Source organism: Myripristis murdjan, chromosome 19 (assembly GCF_902150065.1).
Source record: "Myripristis murdjan chromosome 19, fMyrMur1.1, whole genome shotgun sequence".
Lineage (NCBI taxonomy): Eukaryota > Metazoa > Chordata > Actinopteri > Holocentriformes > Holocentridae > Myripristis > Myripristis murdjan.
In genome coordinates, this window is record NC_043998.1 from 25,310,631 (window position 1) to 25,330,228 (window position 19,598).

Below are 19,598 nucleotides of genomic sequence, written 5' to 3' on the forward strand. Positions count from 1 at the left end.
TTTTTTTTTTTTTTTTTTAAATTCATTCGGAGAGGAACGTGGAAAAACATTTCCACCTCTGCTGCCGCCGCGCTAATGAAATGGAACATGACTCTGCGAGCGGACGGCGAATGCAGAGTGAAAAACGGCGAGAGAGGAAGAGCACTCGAGCTTCCATCCTGCTTTATTCTGCTGTCTGGGCTTCACAAGATGTTAACGTCCTCCCTGCTTCCATCTTACAAGAGCAGTGTGTGTGTGCGTGCGTGTGTGTGTGTGTGTTGTGGTTTGGCAGCCAGTGAAAATGCCTGGGAGACTTTATCATTGATCATCTATATGGGCTTTCAGTGGGAGCTGATGCAAATGTGGCTGTGTACTTGCATTTGAGTGCATTTGTGGCTATCTGATTTTGTGTAATCTTGTGTGCGGGTGTGTGAGCATGTGTGTGTGTGTGTATTAGTGTGTAGTAGTGTGTGTGTGTGTGTGAGTGTCTAGAGCACCTATTTAGCTCTCCTCCTCCTCCCTCTTACTACTCCACTACAACTTAATGCTCCTTCAGCGTCCTCTGAGCCACAGGGAGGAGTGCATGTGTGTGTGTGTGCATGTGCATGTGCATGTGTGTGTGTGTGTGTGTGTGCAGTCCACTCCTTAGGGGCGACTCCAGCACACTGATGTCTGTGTGACTCACTGCCACTCCAGGCCTGATGACCAAACGTGCCAAGAAACGGCTGGGCTGTGTGCTGCTGCGGCGGCGGGGCGGCCATTACGGCTCAACATCCATCAGTCTGTTCGCTTTGCCGCACACACACACACACACACACACACACACACACACACACACACAGATTTCATGCATTTCACGAAGCACAAACTCTCAAAGTCAGATCATAAAATGAAGACGCTGCTCCTCCACCGTGTGCGGATTAAGTGCCAGCCGCGGGAATTCACTCCACTTCGGCTCAGACGGCGTTCAGAATTCCCCGGGGCAAATCTGGGCGCCGCATCTTGAAAGACAAAAAGCAACACAGAGGCACATAAACATAAAACAGAGCAAAACAAGAAACGAGAGCCCGCCCGGCCGTGGAGGAACGCGGCGCCAGTAAAACACGCAGAAAATGCGAGCGCCCCAAAAAGCGGCAGGGGAGCGCCACGCACCGAGGCGTTACTGAGGAGACGCTTTAGACGGCTGCACACTGCAAAAACACCAAATCTTACCAAGATTATTCGTCTTATTTCAAGTCAAAAATGTCTTATTTCTAGTCAAAATATCTCATTACACTTAAAATAAGACATGATCACCTTGGAAGGAACTTGTTTTTAGACAATTTTCACTTGTTTCAAGTGAAAATTTGCTTGTTTCATTGGCAAAATTTGCCAGTGGAAAAAGTGAAAAATCACTTGAAATAAGTGAAAATTAGCTAGAAACAAGAAACAAATTTTGCCGATGAAACAAGCAAATTTTCACTTGAAACGAGAGACAATTGTCTAAAAACAAGTTACTTCTGAGGTGATCATGTCTTATTTTGAGTGTAATGAGATATTTTGACTAGAAATAAGACATTTTTGACTTGAAATAAGACAAATAATCTTGGTAAGATTATTACCAAGATTATAAGATCTGGTAAGAGAGTTTTTGCAGTGCAGCGCTTCGGTTCAGGACGGCTCACAGGAACACGGACGAAAACGTGGATTCGCTTGTTTAGTATTCACGCTACCTCGTTTACCAAGAGATGAGTTTCTAAAACTGTAATGAAAATGAAACAGATGTTTGTTTGGGATTCATTACCCACACTGTTGCTCCCGAGCTGGTGGAACTACTTTGTGTCCGTATCACTACGCCACTGCTTCACCTGCAGGGTGTGTAAACAAACAAACACATTCATCATCGTAAGAGAACGAACCTCGTCAGCTTCGGTGACCTCACGGCCTTCAAAAATGTCAAACATGCCGGAGATATCACAGAACATAAAGAACGGACTGCCAGGATGTTTCCTTCGTGCGTTCGTGCTCCCTGAAGGAAGATTCCTCTCGATTCCGATGACCTCATGACCTTTCCTCTAGCCCCACCCCCTAGGCCAAAATGTCACGTTTAAAATCTGAAAATCTACCGTGTAGTTTTGCCGTGAATATTTTGGAAAGCGCATCTGTGCTCCTCCGAGGATGAACCCTGTCGCTGCGGACGGACTCATGACTTCACGGAAAAGAGCAGTTTGGTTCAGGACGGGTCACGAAAATATTGTTAAAAATGTGGATTTTCTTATTCATTATTCCTACCATCTTTAGGGTGACTATCTTTGTCATTCATCAATATTTGAGTTTCTAAAACGGTATTAAAATGAGACTGTCCTCTAGCAAAAAAACGAGCCCATGCTGCGTCTGTACAGCAGCTCATTTAAAGGTCAGCGCCCTCTAGTGGTCCTTCAGGTCAGCTTCTGGTTTTGGTTTTGGTTGTCAGCCTCCAGACCTTCACTTTCCACCATCAAACTACCTCCACTGAGCCTCTTAGCCCTGAACGGTTATTAGTTAATGTCACAAAATCAATAAACTGCATTTTGCCTCCACATTTATACTTTATGGGTTTAGATTTTGTTGTAATTTTCATTGGAAGAGATTTACATTTCCACACCGACCTTTAATTAATGAATAAGAAAGTCTTTAAAGCTTTATGTATCTCTCTCTCTCTCTCCCTCTCTCTCTCTCTCTCTCTCTCTCTCTCTCTCTCTCGCAGGGCAACATCACGGGGCTGACAGGTACGATGGATTTTAAGGACAGCGGCTCCAATTCTCACGTCCAGTTTGAGATTTTGGGCTCCAGCTTCAGCGAGACCTTCGGCAAGGACGTCAAGAGGGTGAGTGAGCTCCCGCTGTTTCATCACCGCCGCCGCCGCCGCCGCCGCCGCCGCCGCTCGCCTTTCCAAACGACCCGCTCACAGGAATGCCAAATGAGGTCGTGTGATGAGTTTACGTGCCGCCCGACCGCATGGGAAACGTGACCTCGCAGACTCTAATATTCTGTAGTTTAGCCTCAGAAAGTGAGGGGTTTAAAATGTTCCCAGCTTTAGATGGTTGGTAAATATGATCATGTTCCTCTCATAAACATATCATTTTACAAATAACAGTAATGATAATTTGTGTAATATTTATATGATCGTTATATTCTATATTAGAACTTATTTTAATGGTTGGTTATGTGTATTAATTATCATATAACCAATCAAAAAATGAATAAATGCATGCGACAACATATTTCAGATATAAACTTATCACTTTTTAATTATGTGATGAAATGAAATACACTTGATATCTGTCATTTGTTCAGACAGGACTGAAATTTAAGTTGCTGCTTGACACTGAATGACAATCTGACTGTTTGTGTTGCCATGGTTACAGCTCTGCTACAGTGTAGCACGGATGCTAGCCACTCACGTTGCTATGGTTACACCTCTGCTACAGCGTTGCGCGGTTGCTTGCTACAGATGTTGCGGTTGTCCCTGCTAGCCTACTGCCACAGTGTAGCACGGATGTTAGCGACAGTCGTTGCTATGGTTACATGTCCGGTCAAGTGTTTTGTGGATGCTAGCTACAGACGTTACCGTGGTTACACTCCTCAGTGTAGCGTGGATTCTAGCTGCAGACGTTGCTATGGTTACACACAGTGTTGTGTGGTTGCCAGCTACAGGCATTGCTGTAGTGACAGTCCTCAGTGTAGCGTGGATGCTAGCAGTAGACGTTGCCATGGTTACAGTCCTGCTAAACAGTGTTTTGTTTGTTTTTAAATGACTTTTATAAAAAACAGTCTTTGGTTTCTGTTCAAACGACAGATGGGTCACAGTCGCTGACCTGTGGGTGGGCGGAGCCAAGGTGCAGGGGGAGGGTCTAAACTCTTTGGTTAATAAAGCGGGTGGAGCAGTGTGTGGTGTGTGTGTGTGTGTGTGTGTGTGTGTGTGTGCTGTGCTTTGACCTCACGCTGCTCAAAACAAAGAGCCTCTTTAAACAAACTGTGCCGCTTTCAGAAACTTCACTCCTGACCTGCAAAACGCTGGCAGCAAAATCTGAGACATCTGCAGGGAGGACAAGTACACACACACACACACACGCACACACACACACACACACACACACACACACACACACACACACACACAGACGCGGCAATGCAAACACACACAAACATCTTTACACAACTATTCTATCTATCTCACACACACACTCTCTCACCCTCACACATGAACACACTCACACAGTCAAATGCTGTGATACACACACACACACACACACACACACACACACACTCCCAGGCATGAAAACACACTCTCACCCGCAGTCACATTCAGACGTGCACGCACACACACGCACACACACACGCACTCTTCCTCTTTCACACATGAACACACAGTGACACTCGCTGAGGGAGATACACAGACACACACACACACACACACACACACACACACACACACACACACACACACCTCTCTTTCAAACATCTCACTCACACAGACGTGCAGACATATTTGCACGCTCACTTCAAAGAATATCAGAGGTTTTTAACCCCTGAAAGTCATGTTTACGACGCCGGTTCGTGTTTATTTCACTGTAATTTGAATATAAAAGATGATGTGTGAGCTCCAAACAGGTGATAGGACTCCATGCTATTGGTCCAAATTGCCGCTGCGCTGAGAAAAACAACCAGCAGCACGATGGATGGTTTGGTTGGAGCTCATTAGCGCGGAGCACAGCAGCAATCTGAGCATCTCCGTGAAGCTGCAATCAGACAATCTTTTACTTCTTAAACGACTCAAAACCATTCATCAGCCGTCATAATTATAGTGTAACTGACATCAAATTAGGGTCCTTTGTATGCGGCATTGTCAATTATGACCTCCATCGCTCTCCATTTGTTCGGAGACGGAGCGTGTGCGCCGGAAAATGAGTCGTGAAAAGCAGAAATGCGAGCAGCTGGCGAAGTCATCGGTATCGATCAACGGCATCATCAGCCCCCCGCAGGTCCGGTTTATTACGGCGATTTGGTGCCGTGAGGCGGTAAGAGGCTTCCTTAATGAACCTCTGAGGAGCAAACAAACAAACAAACAAACACACGACGAATACTTCAACCGCGGGAGGAGACTGTCAGCGGCTGTGGCCTCCGTTTCCCCACGAGGCCTCCCGGCTGCAGTCGGAGCTGACACGGCTAATAATGACGAACAGTCTGGACCCAAACCAATTTGAATAATTTCAGGCCAATCTCCAAGCTCTCGTCTTTATCTAAAGCTGTAGAAAAGGCTGATTCCAGGCAGATTTTGAACACCGACGTGAAGGTGACAAATGACTGATGAGTCGCTGGGTGGGTATTTGCGGGACTGATTGCGCTCTCGAGGCCTTTGCACGCCAAGTCTTCGTCTGAAATGGTCACACGTTTAAAAATAAACCCGACCTCATCTTGTGTCGATCACGTTTGCACGCCGACTCCCACGCTTTCGTCCGTCATCAAAGTCTTTGGAACCGATAGAACAGTCGAATCGGCGCTCCAGCAGAGGTAAAAGAGTGCGTGCAGGAACGAGGCGCTGAGGCAGTTCAGCCGCCACGCATGACTGGACCCGCTGGGAGACACCGAGACTGTCAGCTCTGCAGGAACGTGTGACGAACGGGCTGATCCCAGGACAGCTGCAGGCCAGGATCTGCCCTGTGTGTCGCAGCGTTTTGAGGCTGAGCCCAAAGGATCTGCGGCTCCAGCTGAGAGAAACTGAAATGAACCCAAATCAGTTTCTGTGGTGATCAGCTGGTCTGTACTTTCCTCTCAGCACAGTTTGGATTTGGCCTGATGAACCGATGTTGTCTTTTTGTCTCGTACAGTTGTCCCTCGCTATAACGCGCTTCACCTTTCGCAGGCTCGCAGTTTCGCGGATTTTTTTAGTGCAATTTTGCATGTTTTTTTTTTTTTTTTTTTTTTTTTTTACAGCACATTGTGTTCTGCGTCCTGATTGGCTAAGGGACTGTAGACCATTGTCAATCAATCTCCTCCGTGCCGTGTCTCCTGTACAGTACAGAATGCGTTCATTCTATAATACTGGACTTATTTTTCTACGAAGGTTTGAACTTTGAGAGTTTAAACAAGAGAGAAAAGTGAGAAAATGTTAATGCCTGTCTGAGAAAAGTGTATAAAGTGTGTAGTGAGGGGTTTTACAGCCTTAAAACATCTAGAATAATTGTCAAAAATAAAGCTGACTACTTCGCGGATTTCGCCTATTGTGGGTTATTTTTAGAACGTCACTCCCGCGATAAATGAGGGACCACTGTATTGTGAATTTTCACAACAAGTAGAAAAATAAAATGCATCGGACTCTGTGCAAGGTTTCTTTGCAATTTTTATCAGATGACGGATTGAATAAACGCATCTTAAAAATATGGACGTGGTGTGCAAAGGCCTTTACTTTTCAAACAGATGTTTCACTCCACTCCTCTAACTGCTGGATGAGGAGTCCCACAGGGTTCAATTCTAGGCCCACTTCTTTTCTCCCATCGCTCCCTTTTCTCCCTTTGCTCCCGTTAGAATAAAACATTCAAAATCACTAGATTATCATTAACAGTGACGTGAAATTTGATAAGCTAGTGAGCTCCGTTTTAAGGCCCAGCTCTCATCAATTTAGGGTTATTTCCGAGATCAGACACTTCCCATCACCCTTCGACCCAGAGGGAGCCGTCCACGCACCGATTTCATCCACGCAGATTGGAAATGACGTTCTCTCGTTAAAATGTTGCAGTGTTGGCGTTATTGGTAGAACATGCAGAAATTAAAATGAGCTGATCAAACACATGAAGCCTGAAGACTCTGACGCTGCACGGCTCATTAATGGCCGCTCTGCCTTATTTGAAGCAGCATGTACAGCGTGGAGGGTTTCCCCAGGCCCCTGCTCTTATATCAGTCCTGTATAATGACAAGATGTATGATGATGATGATGATGATGATGATGATGATGATCCTTAAATGTGATGTAGGCGAGTGTAAGTCGTCCTCGGGCAGTGTTTTTTTTTTTTTTTGTTTTTTTTTTTAGTGTTGTGTGCTTGTGCTTTCCGGCTCTGAGCTGTGTGTCCCCGTCTCTGGTGCCTTCACAGTCCCAGTCACAGTGGGAAAATTCACATTTGTGCAGTGGACGTACAACAGAGAGTTCTGCTGCTCACCTCTAACAGGATGAACCACATTCAGATGTTATTATTACTGAGGCAAAATGTCACATGTTTTTAAATAATGATAACAATGATGACATCAATAAATACACTAAATACAAAGGAGAATCAACTTTGTTCAACAACTATATCTAATATCTATTACTAAACTGTTAGATACAAAAACATGCAAACAAAAAACAGCCGAAGATTTAAAGGAACGAACAACCCGCCTTGAAAAATTCCTTTAGTGAAAGATAGTGACAGTGAAATAAATAAATTAATGAATAAACAAATTAAAGAATTGATGTAATAATAAATTAATGAATGACTAAATGAATAAATAAATACATATAATGAATTTTTTTCCTCTTTTTTTCTTCTACTGTGCTACAGTTCGGGGGGGCATCACCTTGAAGGCTGTGGGCGGGGTCTGAGTTGATTGACACCGATTCCAACTCAACTTTTGTGATCACATATGTGAAAACAAAGTCATGTTTTAATTGGCTCTCCCTTTTTCTTTATATATGAATGTCACTTTTTACAAAACAAAAGAAAAAAAAAAGAAAGAAAGAAAGAAATATTTTCCGGAATCAGGAGATGTCATCTGTCAGACATTTCTTAGCGTAGAAATAAAAGTTTTTAGTGACATTATTCACACATCAGCATGATTAAGTTGATTTTTTCATGTTTTTGAAAAGAAATCAGGTGAATTTTCACAGAATCCAAACAGCGAAATCACTCAGATGTCACAGAGTCTCCAGTGTATTACTTACACTGAAGTGAAACTATTTCTCATTTTGCTGAGGAACCGCTAGAGGCCCCTGAGGGACCCCTGTGGGACCTCGGACCCCACTTTGGAAACCACTGTACTTATACTTTTTTTTTTTTTTTTTTTTTTTTTTAAGCGTCATGTTGGAGGATCGTTGTTGATTTCCAGGTCACATGGAATTGAGTCAAATAATTAGAACTGTTTTAAAGCACCAATATATTATTAATAAAATGATCATTTTGATTTCCAAAGTTATTATCATTTTTCTGAACAAAGTGCCTGTAAAGCTCTGCAGACGAGTAAATATTGTATTTAATTAGAAAAGAAAAAATACAAGAATTCCATGTAGGACACAGTGTACTGTCTCTGGGTTTGCTCTTTACGTCGTGTTTATGTCATTATTCCCTGTATATATATTTGATTGATCTCACAGTCTAATAACGGCCCCCAGCTGATCGGCTCTATTTCAATACAGCAGCCTCGGCGGACCAGAATGCATTGCTGCTTGCAGACAGCCGCCCGCTGCTTTGTGATCAGCGCTAATGTCTTTTCTTCGTGCTGTTTCTCATGAACAGAGACATTAATTATGCCACATTCTCGGCGCATAGCTTCTCCGCCGGGTTTAATAACTTGTTGAGCCACACTGTGTTAACTCTGACGAGCAGCGCCGCCGTTCCCGCTCTGAACTCCGGCCCGCCTTCGCCGTCAAGACAATCAATATTTAACAGGCGGTTTTAATTAGCGCACGGCAAATTCATGAAGTGTCACCGGTTTTCTTGGTGTCGCTGGAAATGTGTGTCCGAGTGAAGTGCTTTTTTTTTTTTTTTTTTTTTTCCTGTGTGTGCACGTCTCCATCGCGGCGCTCAGAGCTGCCACATCACTCCTCCTCCCTTTCCTCCAGCCGCTGGTTTCCATTCATTCCACGACGATATGAACATGAACTTTCAGAGCCTTCACACTTTCTTCACTCCAGTTTTCCATCAGCGGAATAAAGTCCTCCACATGAGTTTTCCTCAAAGCAGCAGCACTGTTGGCTTTTCAGGACTTCTTTTTCAAACTGAAACGCTCCCTCCTCCTCCTCCGCCGAGGAAAATAGTCCCTAAGCGGGGAAACGTTTTGCTTTCCACAGCCAATCATCAGCTGTGTGGTTTCTGGATGTTGAGGACTTTGTTCGCCACAGAAGCAGAACATTATAAGGCGGCTGCTTCAATCACAAATTCCCTGCATTTACACGGCGATGAATGAGCGGTGACTCAGGGAATACTTTTATTTAAGTACTTTTTACAGTTTACTTGTACAAAGGAGGTGTAGTGTGTGTCAGACAGGTGAAAGTAGACAGGTGAAGGGTTATGGTCATGTTTTTGGATCTGGGAAAAAAAAGGTCTGTGGTCTGTGTCCAGAGGTCTGTGATTTTTGTTGGGAGGATCCTGTTGGAGCGGCGCAGCTTTTAGTCGAAACAACAACCAAAGATCTGCAGAGCGAGTGGCTCTCTGTGTGCACACTGAAGTTGTTCCAAGCCTCGAATGCGACCCACAGGAGCGTCTCCTGAGCGAGTCACAAACCACTAAAGACACTCGGGCTGTGTTCGATATCAGCTGCTCGATCTCTTCATCCTCAGTGTGACGTCACACTGAGTCTGCAGAGCGCTCCAGCTGCAGAGTCGGAGGATTTTGTGACGATAGAAACGAGATTCACAAGATTTTTCGCTCGACGGCACGGTGTTGTTACTTACACGGCCACCAGAGGGCGATGCACTTTGAAACATAACTATAGGTCGTAATAAGCGGCTGTTCAAACGACCTACGGGCTTGTTTCTGGCCGGAGGTCAGGCTCATAAATCACATGTGAGATTCCTGTTTCCAAAAGGGGCATTCCCCCTGTTTTTCGTCCTGTTGGACTGCACTGAAGGCAGAGCGCTGAGACTCTGTACGGTTAGAAATGATGGCAATTAACATTTTAATACAACCTGGGTTGAAACATACATAACCCAACACACACACACACACACACACACACACACATATGCACATGCATGCATACATGTGGGCTATTTTATTTACACTCATGCATAACACTTGAGATGATATGGCAGCTTGCAGGCACTATGTGTCAGTGCACATGTATAAGGGCACACACACACACACACACACACACACACACACTCACACACACACACACACAGCGGTTGCTGCAGTAATGAAGATTTAATCACCTGGCTACTCACACTGAGTTATGAGGCTCTCTGTTACATTACAGCCATTAGGAGAACATAGGCTCATAGCTATTTTTCATTCACACACACACACACACACACACACACACACACACACACACACATGTTCTGAGTTCCACATGGGCATGATGCAATATTTCGAAAGAAACTTTCAAAACAAATATACGATAAAGCCATCAAACGAATGAGTGGATGATGAAAGAAAGAAAGAAAGGAAGAAAGAAAGAAATATAAATAGAAAAAAACAAATCAATTAAATAATAATAAAAAAAAAATAGGCAAAAAAAATGAATACATGCATACACTGAACAGTGAAATTATTATGGCTAATAATAATATCATGTAAGAATACTAATTCAAAAATAATCCTCACTTAAATACGAATGAAACCGAGCAAAACTCCTCAGAGTGGACGTTTGGTTTGTAGGTTAGAGAAATAAAATCCAGCTGCTCGTCCCGTGTGTGTGACCTTCAGTCTGCAGCGGGCGAGTCAAGGAAGGATTTGTTTTTGGAAATTTAGATTTGGGGCGGCCCTCAGCCCCATGTTGGGCCCCCACACAGCCAGGAGGGTTTCACTGAGTGGTTTATGTTCAGGCAGGTGTGTGTCAGCGTCATTTAATGGTGCGTATGTGGCACTAGCTGGAGCCTGATACTCCACTAATAATCAGAATAAAAGCCCAGTCAAATAGGAGAATATCAGCGCCTAATAACCATCAACCAAACTCTCAATCTTAAGACTACATTTCCCATCAGCCCCCTTGATTTACCTGACAGCATGGTCTCGGAAAGTGTCCTGCGAGGAAGCAGCGGCGTCACTCGGTTGTCTCCGCTGGACTGAGGCTGTTTGGTTTGATTCTCACGTGTGTGGACGTGAGAAAGTAAAAAAATATTCACTTTGAGAAAAGTCTTTGAAGGATTTGACAGTCAGAGTCACAGAAATCCTCCTTTTCTCTCTCTCGTTCAGCTCCTGGTGACTTTAGCTGATTTCTTTTTTTTTTTTTTTTTGCCTCAACCACGAAGAGCATGTCTATCTCTCTCTCTCTCTTTCACTGCAATTCACTGTCTGCCTCGCTCCACCATCTCTCTCTCTCTCTTTCTCTCTCTTTCACTGCAATTCACTGTCTGCCTCGCTCCACCGTCTCTCTCTCTCTTTCTCTCTCTTTCACTGCAATTCACTGTCTGCCTCGCTCCACCATGTCTCTCTCTCTCTCTCTCTGTCTCTCTCACTACTACTCACTGTCTGCCTCGCTCGACCATGTCTCTCTCTCTCTCTCTCTCTCTCTCTATCACTGCAAGTCACTGTCTGCCTCGCTCGACCATGTCTCTCTCTCTCTGTCTCTCTCTATCACTGCAAGTCACTGTCTGCCTCGCTCGACCATGTCTCTCTCTCTCTCTCTCTCTCTCTCACTGCAAGTCACTGTCTGCCTCGCTCGACCATGTCTCTCTCTCTATCTCTCTCTCTCTCTCTCTCACTGTAATTCACTGTCTGCATCGCTCAGCCATCTCTCTCTCTCTCTCTCTCTCTCACTGCAAGTCACTGTCTGCCTCGCTCGACCATGTCTCTCTCTCTCTGTCTCTCTCACTGTAATTCACTGTCTGCATCGCTCAGCCATCTCTCTCTCTCTCTCTCTCTCTCTCACTGCAAGTCACTGTCTGCCTCGCTCGACCATGTCTCTCTCTCTATCTCTCTCTCTCTCTCTCTCTCACTGTAATTCACTGTCTGCATCGCTCAGCCATCTCTCTCTCTCTCTCTCTCTCTCTATCACTGCAAGTCACTGTCTGCCTCGCTCGACCATGTCTCTCTCTCTCTCTCTCTCTGTCTCTCTCACTGCAAGTCACTGTCTGCCTCGCTCGACCATGTCTCTCTCTCTCTCTCTCTCTCTCTCTCTCTCTTCGCTGTCTCACTCACTTGTTTTTTTAACCCTTTTTTTTGGGAGAGTTTAAAATAAAACAGCACTGTAAAAAATGAGGAGTAAAACAGTCGTTGCTATTTGATGTTTCAGGGACTGTGTGTGTGTGTGTGTGTCTGTGTGTGTGTGTGTGTGTGTGTGTCTGTGTGTGTGTGTGTGTGTGTGTGTGTGTGACAGAGAGAGAGAGAGAGCTTAGTCATAAATGTGAATTTTACTTTGTGTTCTTTCTGAAACCGGTTTCTGCCAAAAAAGCCACATTTTGCTTGTTTTTTATTTCTTGCATTTTTATTTTATTGTATCCTTATAATATTATTATCTTATTATTGAAACAGTTTATTTCCCACTATCTATATAGGTCAGCTTTGTGAATTCTTTGTTATTTCTTGTTCTCTCTCTCTCTCTCTCTCTCACTCTCTTTCTGAAGAGCTAAAGAGGTTTTTGCAATTATTATTTTATTTTTGAGCAGAGAATTACCCACTCATTTGGCCCGTAATGGGGACTCTGCATTGTTGCCGGCCCTCCTGAAATTAATCCATTAGAAATGTTGGAGAACAAAAAATGAGCCTCAGACGGCACTAATTTCAAATCCCCAAGGTAATTTGGAGTCCTTACAACAATTTGTGCCTTTGAAAACCCGAAGCATGCTAATTTGTGTGAATAATACATGGAAGCAGATTGATTTTTCTTACCGTTTCTTTTTCTCTCTCTCCTCCCTCTGTGTGTGTGTTTGGAGGCCATCAGGATATTTTGTGTTTTCTGGAGGTTTTCTGTGGGCAGCGGACTGTGACCGCTATTCTGCTCAACATCCCAGAATAATAAAGACACAGAATATTAGTCAGGGTTTGTGATAATGGCATGCAACAAAAATGGATAAAGTGCAGAGAAATGAAATGAAATGACAGAAAAATGGAGGATATAAATGACAGACGACAGCGGGCTCGCAGTAGGAGGCTTTTGAATTTTCTGTCTTTACATGTTGAAACAAATCACACGTCCGGTTATGTGGAAATTAAAACACATATGGTTTAGATAAGAGGGCGGGCAAGTTTTCTTAGCTAATTGCATTAATTGGCGTTAATTGAGTAACTTTATCGACCGTATTCTCATGAAACGGTTCGTATGATATCGTACGAAAAATAATGCACAAATTTTCGTGCATATTCCTACGAATTTCCAGCAGCACGAGCGATCAGCACGCCTGCGCAAGCCCCGAAGCGAGAGCCTTAAGAAAAATGGCGGACATTCCTTTTATTCTCAGTGGAAAATGCAATATTTTAAGAGAGCTTATGCATTCAAATGCGTTTTGATAACATTTCTAGCGGGAAATGTGCATTTTATTTCCAAAATCTTCGTTCAGTTAGTGTATATAATGTTTACTTTGTTAGTTATTATGAAGATTCTTTCAGGTTTCTATCGTTGCTATGGCTGTTGCTATGGACGCTGCTACCACTGTCGCTGATGTAGCTTCCGCTCGGAAGTGTTGTCCTCACTGACTGTCACCGTGGAAATCTGGGGAGGGAGGCATGGGGTTAACCTGCTCTCACAGAAATCCGTGAAATGAGCATGACCTCCTAATAACGCATTGCGTGCTCCTCGCATGTGACCTGTTTTAATCGATTTCTATGGTTTTAATTCCGTGTGATCACCACACAAACAGTGTTCACTGGAAGTCGGCGAGATTTCGTGAACAACTGAACGAAGATTTTGGAAATAAAATGCACATTTCCCGCTAGAAATGTTATCAAAACGCATTTGAATGCATAAGCTCTCTTAAAATATTGCATTTTCCACTGAGAATAAAAGGAATGTGCGACATTTATTTTGTTTTCACAGTAAGACCAGCCTGCAGCGCATAGGTCACATGATCACAACTTTCTGGTTCACAATTACGTGGGAAATATACGAATTATAGTGCAATATTTTTCGTAGGAATTTGTACGAACGTTGAATGAGAACAGCCTGCGCAACGAGCATTTTATCCGTAACGGAAGATGGTGATTTGATCAAAGATATGAAAAGTTTGGTTTTGGCCACAAGGTGTCGCTGTGGGTCTGTGTCGGCATATCAGGGCCGTAAAGCCGGGGAGGGGGGGGTGATATTCTGAGAAAAAAAGAAAAAAAAAGTCAGAATTTATGAGATTAAATTTGCAAATTTACAAGAAAAACACTTGTATATTCACTGAGATTAAAGTGGTAAATTTACAAGAAAAAACTCAGATATTCTCTAAGATTAAATTTGCAAATTTACAAAAAAAAAAAAAAAAAAAAAAAAAAACCCATATTCCTTGAGATTAAAGTGGTAAATTTACAAGAAAAAAACAAAAAAAAACACGGATATTCTTTGAGAGTAATGTGATTGATTTAGGAGAAAAAACTCACAGATTTATGAGAAAAAAAAACCTGACAGATTCTGACTGAATCCCACAGGAGAAGGACAACTCGTTTTCACAGGTTTTTATCTTGTAAATTCACTACTTTAATCTGAGGGTTTTTTGTAATAAATAAATTTTAACTAATTTTTTCCCCCCTCTACCATGGCTGTAATGTGCTGTCGTATAAAAATGATGTACATGGCATTTAAAATGTTATGAGTTAAAATTGAAAAGGTGGCTGAGTTTTGGGTGAGGGCGTGCGCGCGCGCACACACACACACACACACACACACACACACACGCTCTCCTCGCTCCTTTCAGTCTTTTCACGGGAAATTCTCGGATGCATTTTTCTGTTGTTATGAAACCTCTTTGATGTTTCTAATCTACACAAAGCTGCGCTCTCTGGGGCCTTTTCAAAGAAAAACACACCAATATGAATGGCAATTAGTCTGTGTGTGTGTGTGTGTGTGTGTGTGTGTGGACTCGTGCTCCCCAGCTTTTGATTCCTACCTTTTTTCTTGGCTAAAAGACGCTGATGTGTGGGAGTGGGATAATTAGCAGCGCTGCAGGGATTTATTTAATCTTCACTGAGGTCCAAACTTTATAATATCTGTTTTTTCTTTTTTTTTTTTGTGGTCATTTTAATTCACTCTACTTATCAATTTTAATGCAACTTAACAACAAACAGAGCTTTATTTACTGCCTTGCTGTGGGACAACACAGATTATGTAACGGGGGTTTAGCGTGGAGGGGAAGTAAATGACATGTTTGCTGCATTTTAACATCAAAAACAACAACATTTAAGTGACTGCATCTATTTTATTCAAATAATAATACAGGAATAATACATGTTTTCCACATAAATTGTTCTTTTTTATTCTAAAAAAATAAGAATATATATATTCAATCAGTCTGTTGAATGGGCTTCTATAAAACACCAAGGATCGAATTTAACTTTTTAAACTCTTTCACTTTTACTGCAGTAAAACTAACAGTACTTCTACTTGTACTGCAGTCACATACCAGCAGAGGAACAGTACTTCTACTTCTACTGCAGTCACATACCAGCAGAGGAACAGTACTTCTACTTCTACTACAGTCAGATACCAGCAGAGGAACAGTACTTCTACTTCTACTGCAGTCAGATACTAGCAGAGGAACAGTACTTCTACTTCTACGTTCCACCACTAGTGAGGACTGGTTTCAAAAATGGTGCATTATGGGTGAAATATACCTTTAATATTAGCACTAGATCGTAGAGCTCGTACCTAAAATTACCGAAAAACACAGAAAAAAAGTAAAAATCGCACATCTTAACACTTTGAACTTATAACTCTGCTCCAGTGAGTATTTGTGTACGTTGTGCTCTTTTGAAATCATCATCATCATCGTCAGAAGAGGAAGAGGAGGAGGAGGAGCAGGAGGAGGAGGAGGAGGAGGTGTGAAAGGAGTGATGCTGGTGCAGTGGGAGGAGAAGAGGAGGTGAAGAGGAGGTGAAGAGGAGGTGAAGAGGAGGCGTCTCACTCCTCCAGCCGGAGCTGAGAGACTTAGAGACACTTCAGGATGAAAAAAAGAAAAAGACGTGATGTTAGAAGAAAGTGACGGAGGAGAGGAGGAAGAGGAGAAGAGGAGTGATGCATGAGAGATGGACAAGCCTTCAGGAGGAGGAGGAAGAGGAGGAGGAGGAGGAAGAGGAAGAAGTGGAGGAGGAGGAAGAGGAAGAAGAGGAGGAGGAAGAAGAGGAAGAGGAAGAGGAAAAGAGGAGGATGAGGTGAGGGAGGAGGAGGAGGAAGAGGAAAAAGAGGAGGAGGAGGAGGAGGAGTGTGTTTGACGAACATGAAGAGCATCGCAGCACAGCAACTCCCATTAGATCAAACATTAATAATAATAATAATTATTATTATTATTTTTATTTTTTTTAATGTCATTTTTTGATGAAAATGGCCAAGAAATGACTTAATTATTTAATTAATTAATCAATTAATTAATAAATGGTGACAGTGTTTCAGTGGAACACTTTTTAAATATGTTTTTAAAGGGAAATTGTTTAACTTTCGGAGCATCAATGAAGTTTACGTTATATTCATCAGCCTCACCTGCATTAATCTGTATTTATCTGTATTTAATTATCAGTACACCAGTGTCATATGTTATTATTTTGTGCACCAAACTGCACAACAACCCTTTACTGAAGTGAACAATAAACTGAAAACATCGACCTCAGTGCAAGACAAGATGGAAGAAAATCTTCCATTCAAAAAAAAAAATATATATATTTTTTAAATGTATTTATTTAGTTTTTTAGCTGCTGATGTGCCGCCAGCCTGATGAAGTTCACGTGCAGAAAAAAAAAAAAAAAAATGAAAAATGAATCTGATTATGGAAATCCTGCTAACGAGCCTGTACATGCATGTAAATGTGAGCAGTAAAATGTAAATGATGCATCTCACACACACACACACACACACACACACACACACACACACACACACAGGCAGTGAAAATCTCCTGAGCTGAGGCTGAACACAGAGACTGAACCGAAGATGTTCTGCACGTACAGACAGTTCACTCCAAATCAAATTGGGTGTAATTATTTTAACCGAACAAGATTAATCCTGCGCTCGCCGGCTTTGTGCAGTTTAACCCGATTCCTCCATTGTTACCTACAAAAAGCCCGAAAAAGCCAATTTCTTTTCAGTCAGAGGTTATTATAATCCTTTTATGCCTTTAATACGTTTCTCTTTGTGCGCCTGCACGCACATTTCACAGCAGGCCCTCAGATTCCCACACAGCACTTTACGTGTTCACGCATGTGTTTGCTGTTGTTTGTTTGTTTGTTTGTTTCTGCGTTTCCGTGTGCACATCTGTTCGTCTGCACGTAGAGATTGTGCTCCTGATTGTCTTCATTTCACACAAGCCAATTTCCAAGATATTATGTTTTTCAATTTCAAGGAGCTTTCCTCCAATCACAGCCTCACGGAAAGCTTAGAGGTCCAGTGGATCTCCCAGCACTGTCGGGGACACTGAACGCCTCGTCCTCAAATTAAAACAATCAGAATCAGAAAGTCATGCATTTAAATAGAGTGCAGGGTGTACCCAAACTAACACACATACACTGTACGGACAAAAGTATTGAGCCACAGCTCTTCATCAGTGAGTTCAGGTGTTTCCTTCAGTCCCGTCCCCACAGGTGTGTAACCTCCAGCAGCAGCCATGCAGTCTGCCTTCACCAACATCAGTGACAGAGCGTCTGGTTCTAAAGAGCTCACTGAGTTCAGGTGCTGCTGGAATAGTGATGGAACAGGAAGCCACTGCTGCAACAAGTCAGCTGCTCAAGCTTCTTCCCTCCTAGATATTCCACCATCAGCTGGAAGTGGGATTATTGCAGATATTCCACCATCAGCTGGAAGTGGGATTATTGCAAAGTGGAAGCGTTTAGGAACCACAGCGACTCGGCCACCAGGGGGCGGCACCACGTAAAGTCACAGAGCGGGGTCGCCGAGCGCCGAGGCTCATAGTGCGTAAAAGAGTCCGACGCTCTGCTGACTCAGGACCTGCAGAGCTCCAAACCTCCTCTGGCATCAACATCAGCACAGAAACTGATCAGGCTCCTCCATGAGGACGTCTGAGGGACCAGTCTGGGTTTGGGGAACGCCAGGAGAACGTTCCCTGCCTCCAGGAGAACGATCTCAGCCCCGACCTCAACCCCATCCAACACCTTTGGGATCAACTAGAGCAAAACAAGCTCAGCTCGCCTTCACACTGCAAAAACACAAAATCTTACCAAGATTATTTGTCTCATTTCAAGTCAAAATGTCTTATTTCTAGTCAAAATATCTCATTACACTTAAAATAAGACATGATCACCTCAGAAGTAACTTGTTTTTAGACAATTTTCACTTGTTTCAAGTGAAAATTCACTTGAAACAAGTGAAAATTTGCTTGTTTCATTGGCAAAATTTGCCAGTGGAAAAAGTGAAAATTCACTTGAAACAAGTGAAAATTTGCTAGAAACAAGAAACAAATTTTGCCAATGAAACAAGCAAATTTTCACTTGTTTCAAGCAAATTTTCACTTGAAACAAGAGACAATTGTCTAAAAACAAGTTACTTCTGAGGTGATCATGTCTTATTTTAAGTGTAATGAGATATTTTGACTAGAAATAAGGCATTTTTGACTTGAAATAAGACAAATAATCTTGGTAAGATTTTGAGTTTTTGCAGTGCACCGGGTACGATCAGTGGAACATTAGACTTTATCTTAGTTTGAACAGAATGACTAACAAGGCATCCGCTGAAGACACCCCTCTGACCAGCCACAGAGATGCTACACAGGTGGATTCTGGGAAATGTAGTCCAATACAAAGCAAAGGTATCAGGATGAATGCAACAGCTCAGACGGCTGAGCAGGATGCACGAGGGGACGCAAACAAAAACCTTCAAAAGGGCTCGAGTTTGTGTGCACATTATTTCAAAAGTGGAGTCGGTTCCTATTAAAGGTGCATATTTTCAGTTCCATCATTTATTTAGAAATAAAATCATGGAGACGGGAGAGGCAGCTTCATGTTTTTTCAGACGTTTCGGGCCTTTGAAACCTGTCCAAGCCCTCACCTTTATATCTAATATTATATCAGCGTCACTGAGGAAATCCAGATTTCGGCTGACAGCAGTGATATTGAGCTGTCTGAATGCGTCTGGGTGAGTGTGAGGTGTGCAACGGTAACGCTGTGAGATATGAAATGCGAAATATGAAATATGAACTTTAGTCAAGTCTCCGTCAAGGTGGAAGTTTCTCACTTGATGACATTTATTTCTGAAAAAAAGAAACAAAAAAAACAAAACAAAACAAGCTGCGCCGCTCTCCCCGTCATTAAATGGACTTTCTGAAAACAGAGGCGTCTCTTCACGCTGATGCTGGGATGGGCTCGGCTCCCAGTCGTCTGTCAGCTGGTTTCCACTGGTTCCAGCTGGTTTTGCCGTCGAACACCGCGCGGCCGCCGTAAATCAGCAGAACGAGCCGCAGTTAGAGAGACTGAAGGCGCTCCACGCGCTCACCGGGGGCCGCCTGGCATTTCTGAAATGTGTTTCCCCCGTTAATAATTTAATAATCGTGCGCAGTGATGGCTGAGCCGGCTCGCTCGAGTCCAGTAAAAACAGAAAACACACACACA

The 19,598-nt window shown here is 43.0% G+C and overlaps 1 protein-coding gene across 1 annotated transcript in view; it reads left to right on the top strand.

Annotated features, from left to right (window-relative positions):
* Positions 1-19,598, top strand: part of LOC115378258 (glutamate receptor ionotropic, delta-1-like) — a 520,936-nt gene that overhangs the window by 420,105 nt on the left and 81,233 nt on the right. Inside the window, exon 8 of the mRNA XM_030078448.1 lies at positions 2,705-2,824. Within this exon, the coding sequence (XP_029934308.1) occupies positions 2,705-2,824 (120 nt within the window). The remainder of the gene's footprint in view (positions 1-2,704; positions 2,825-19,598) is intronic.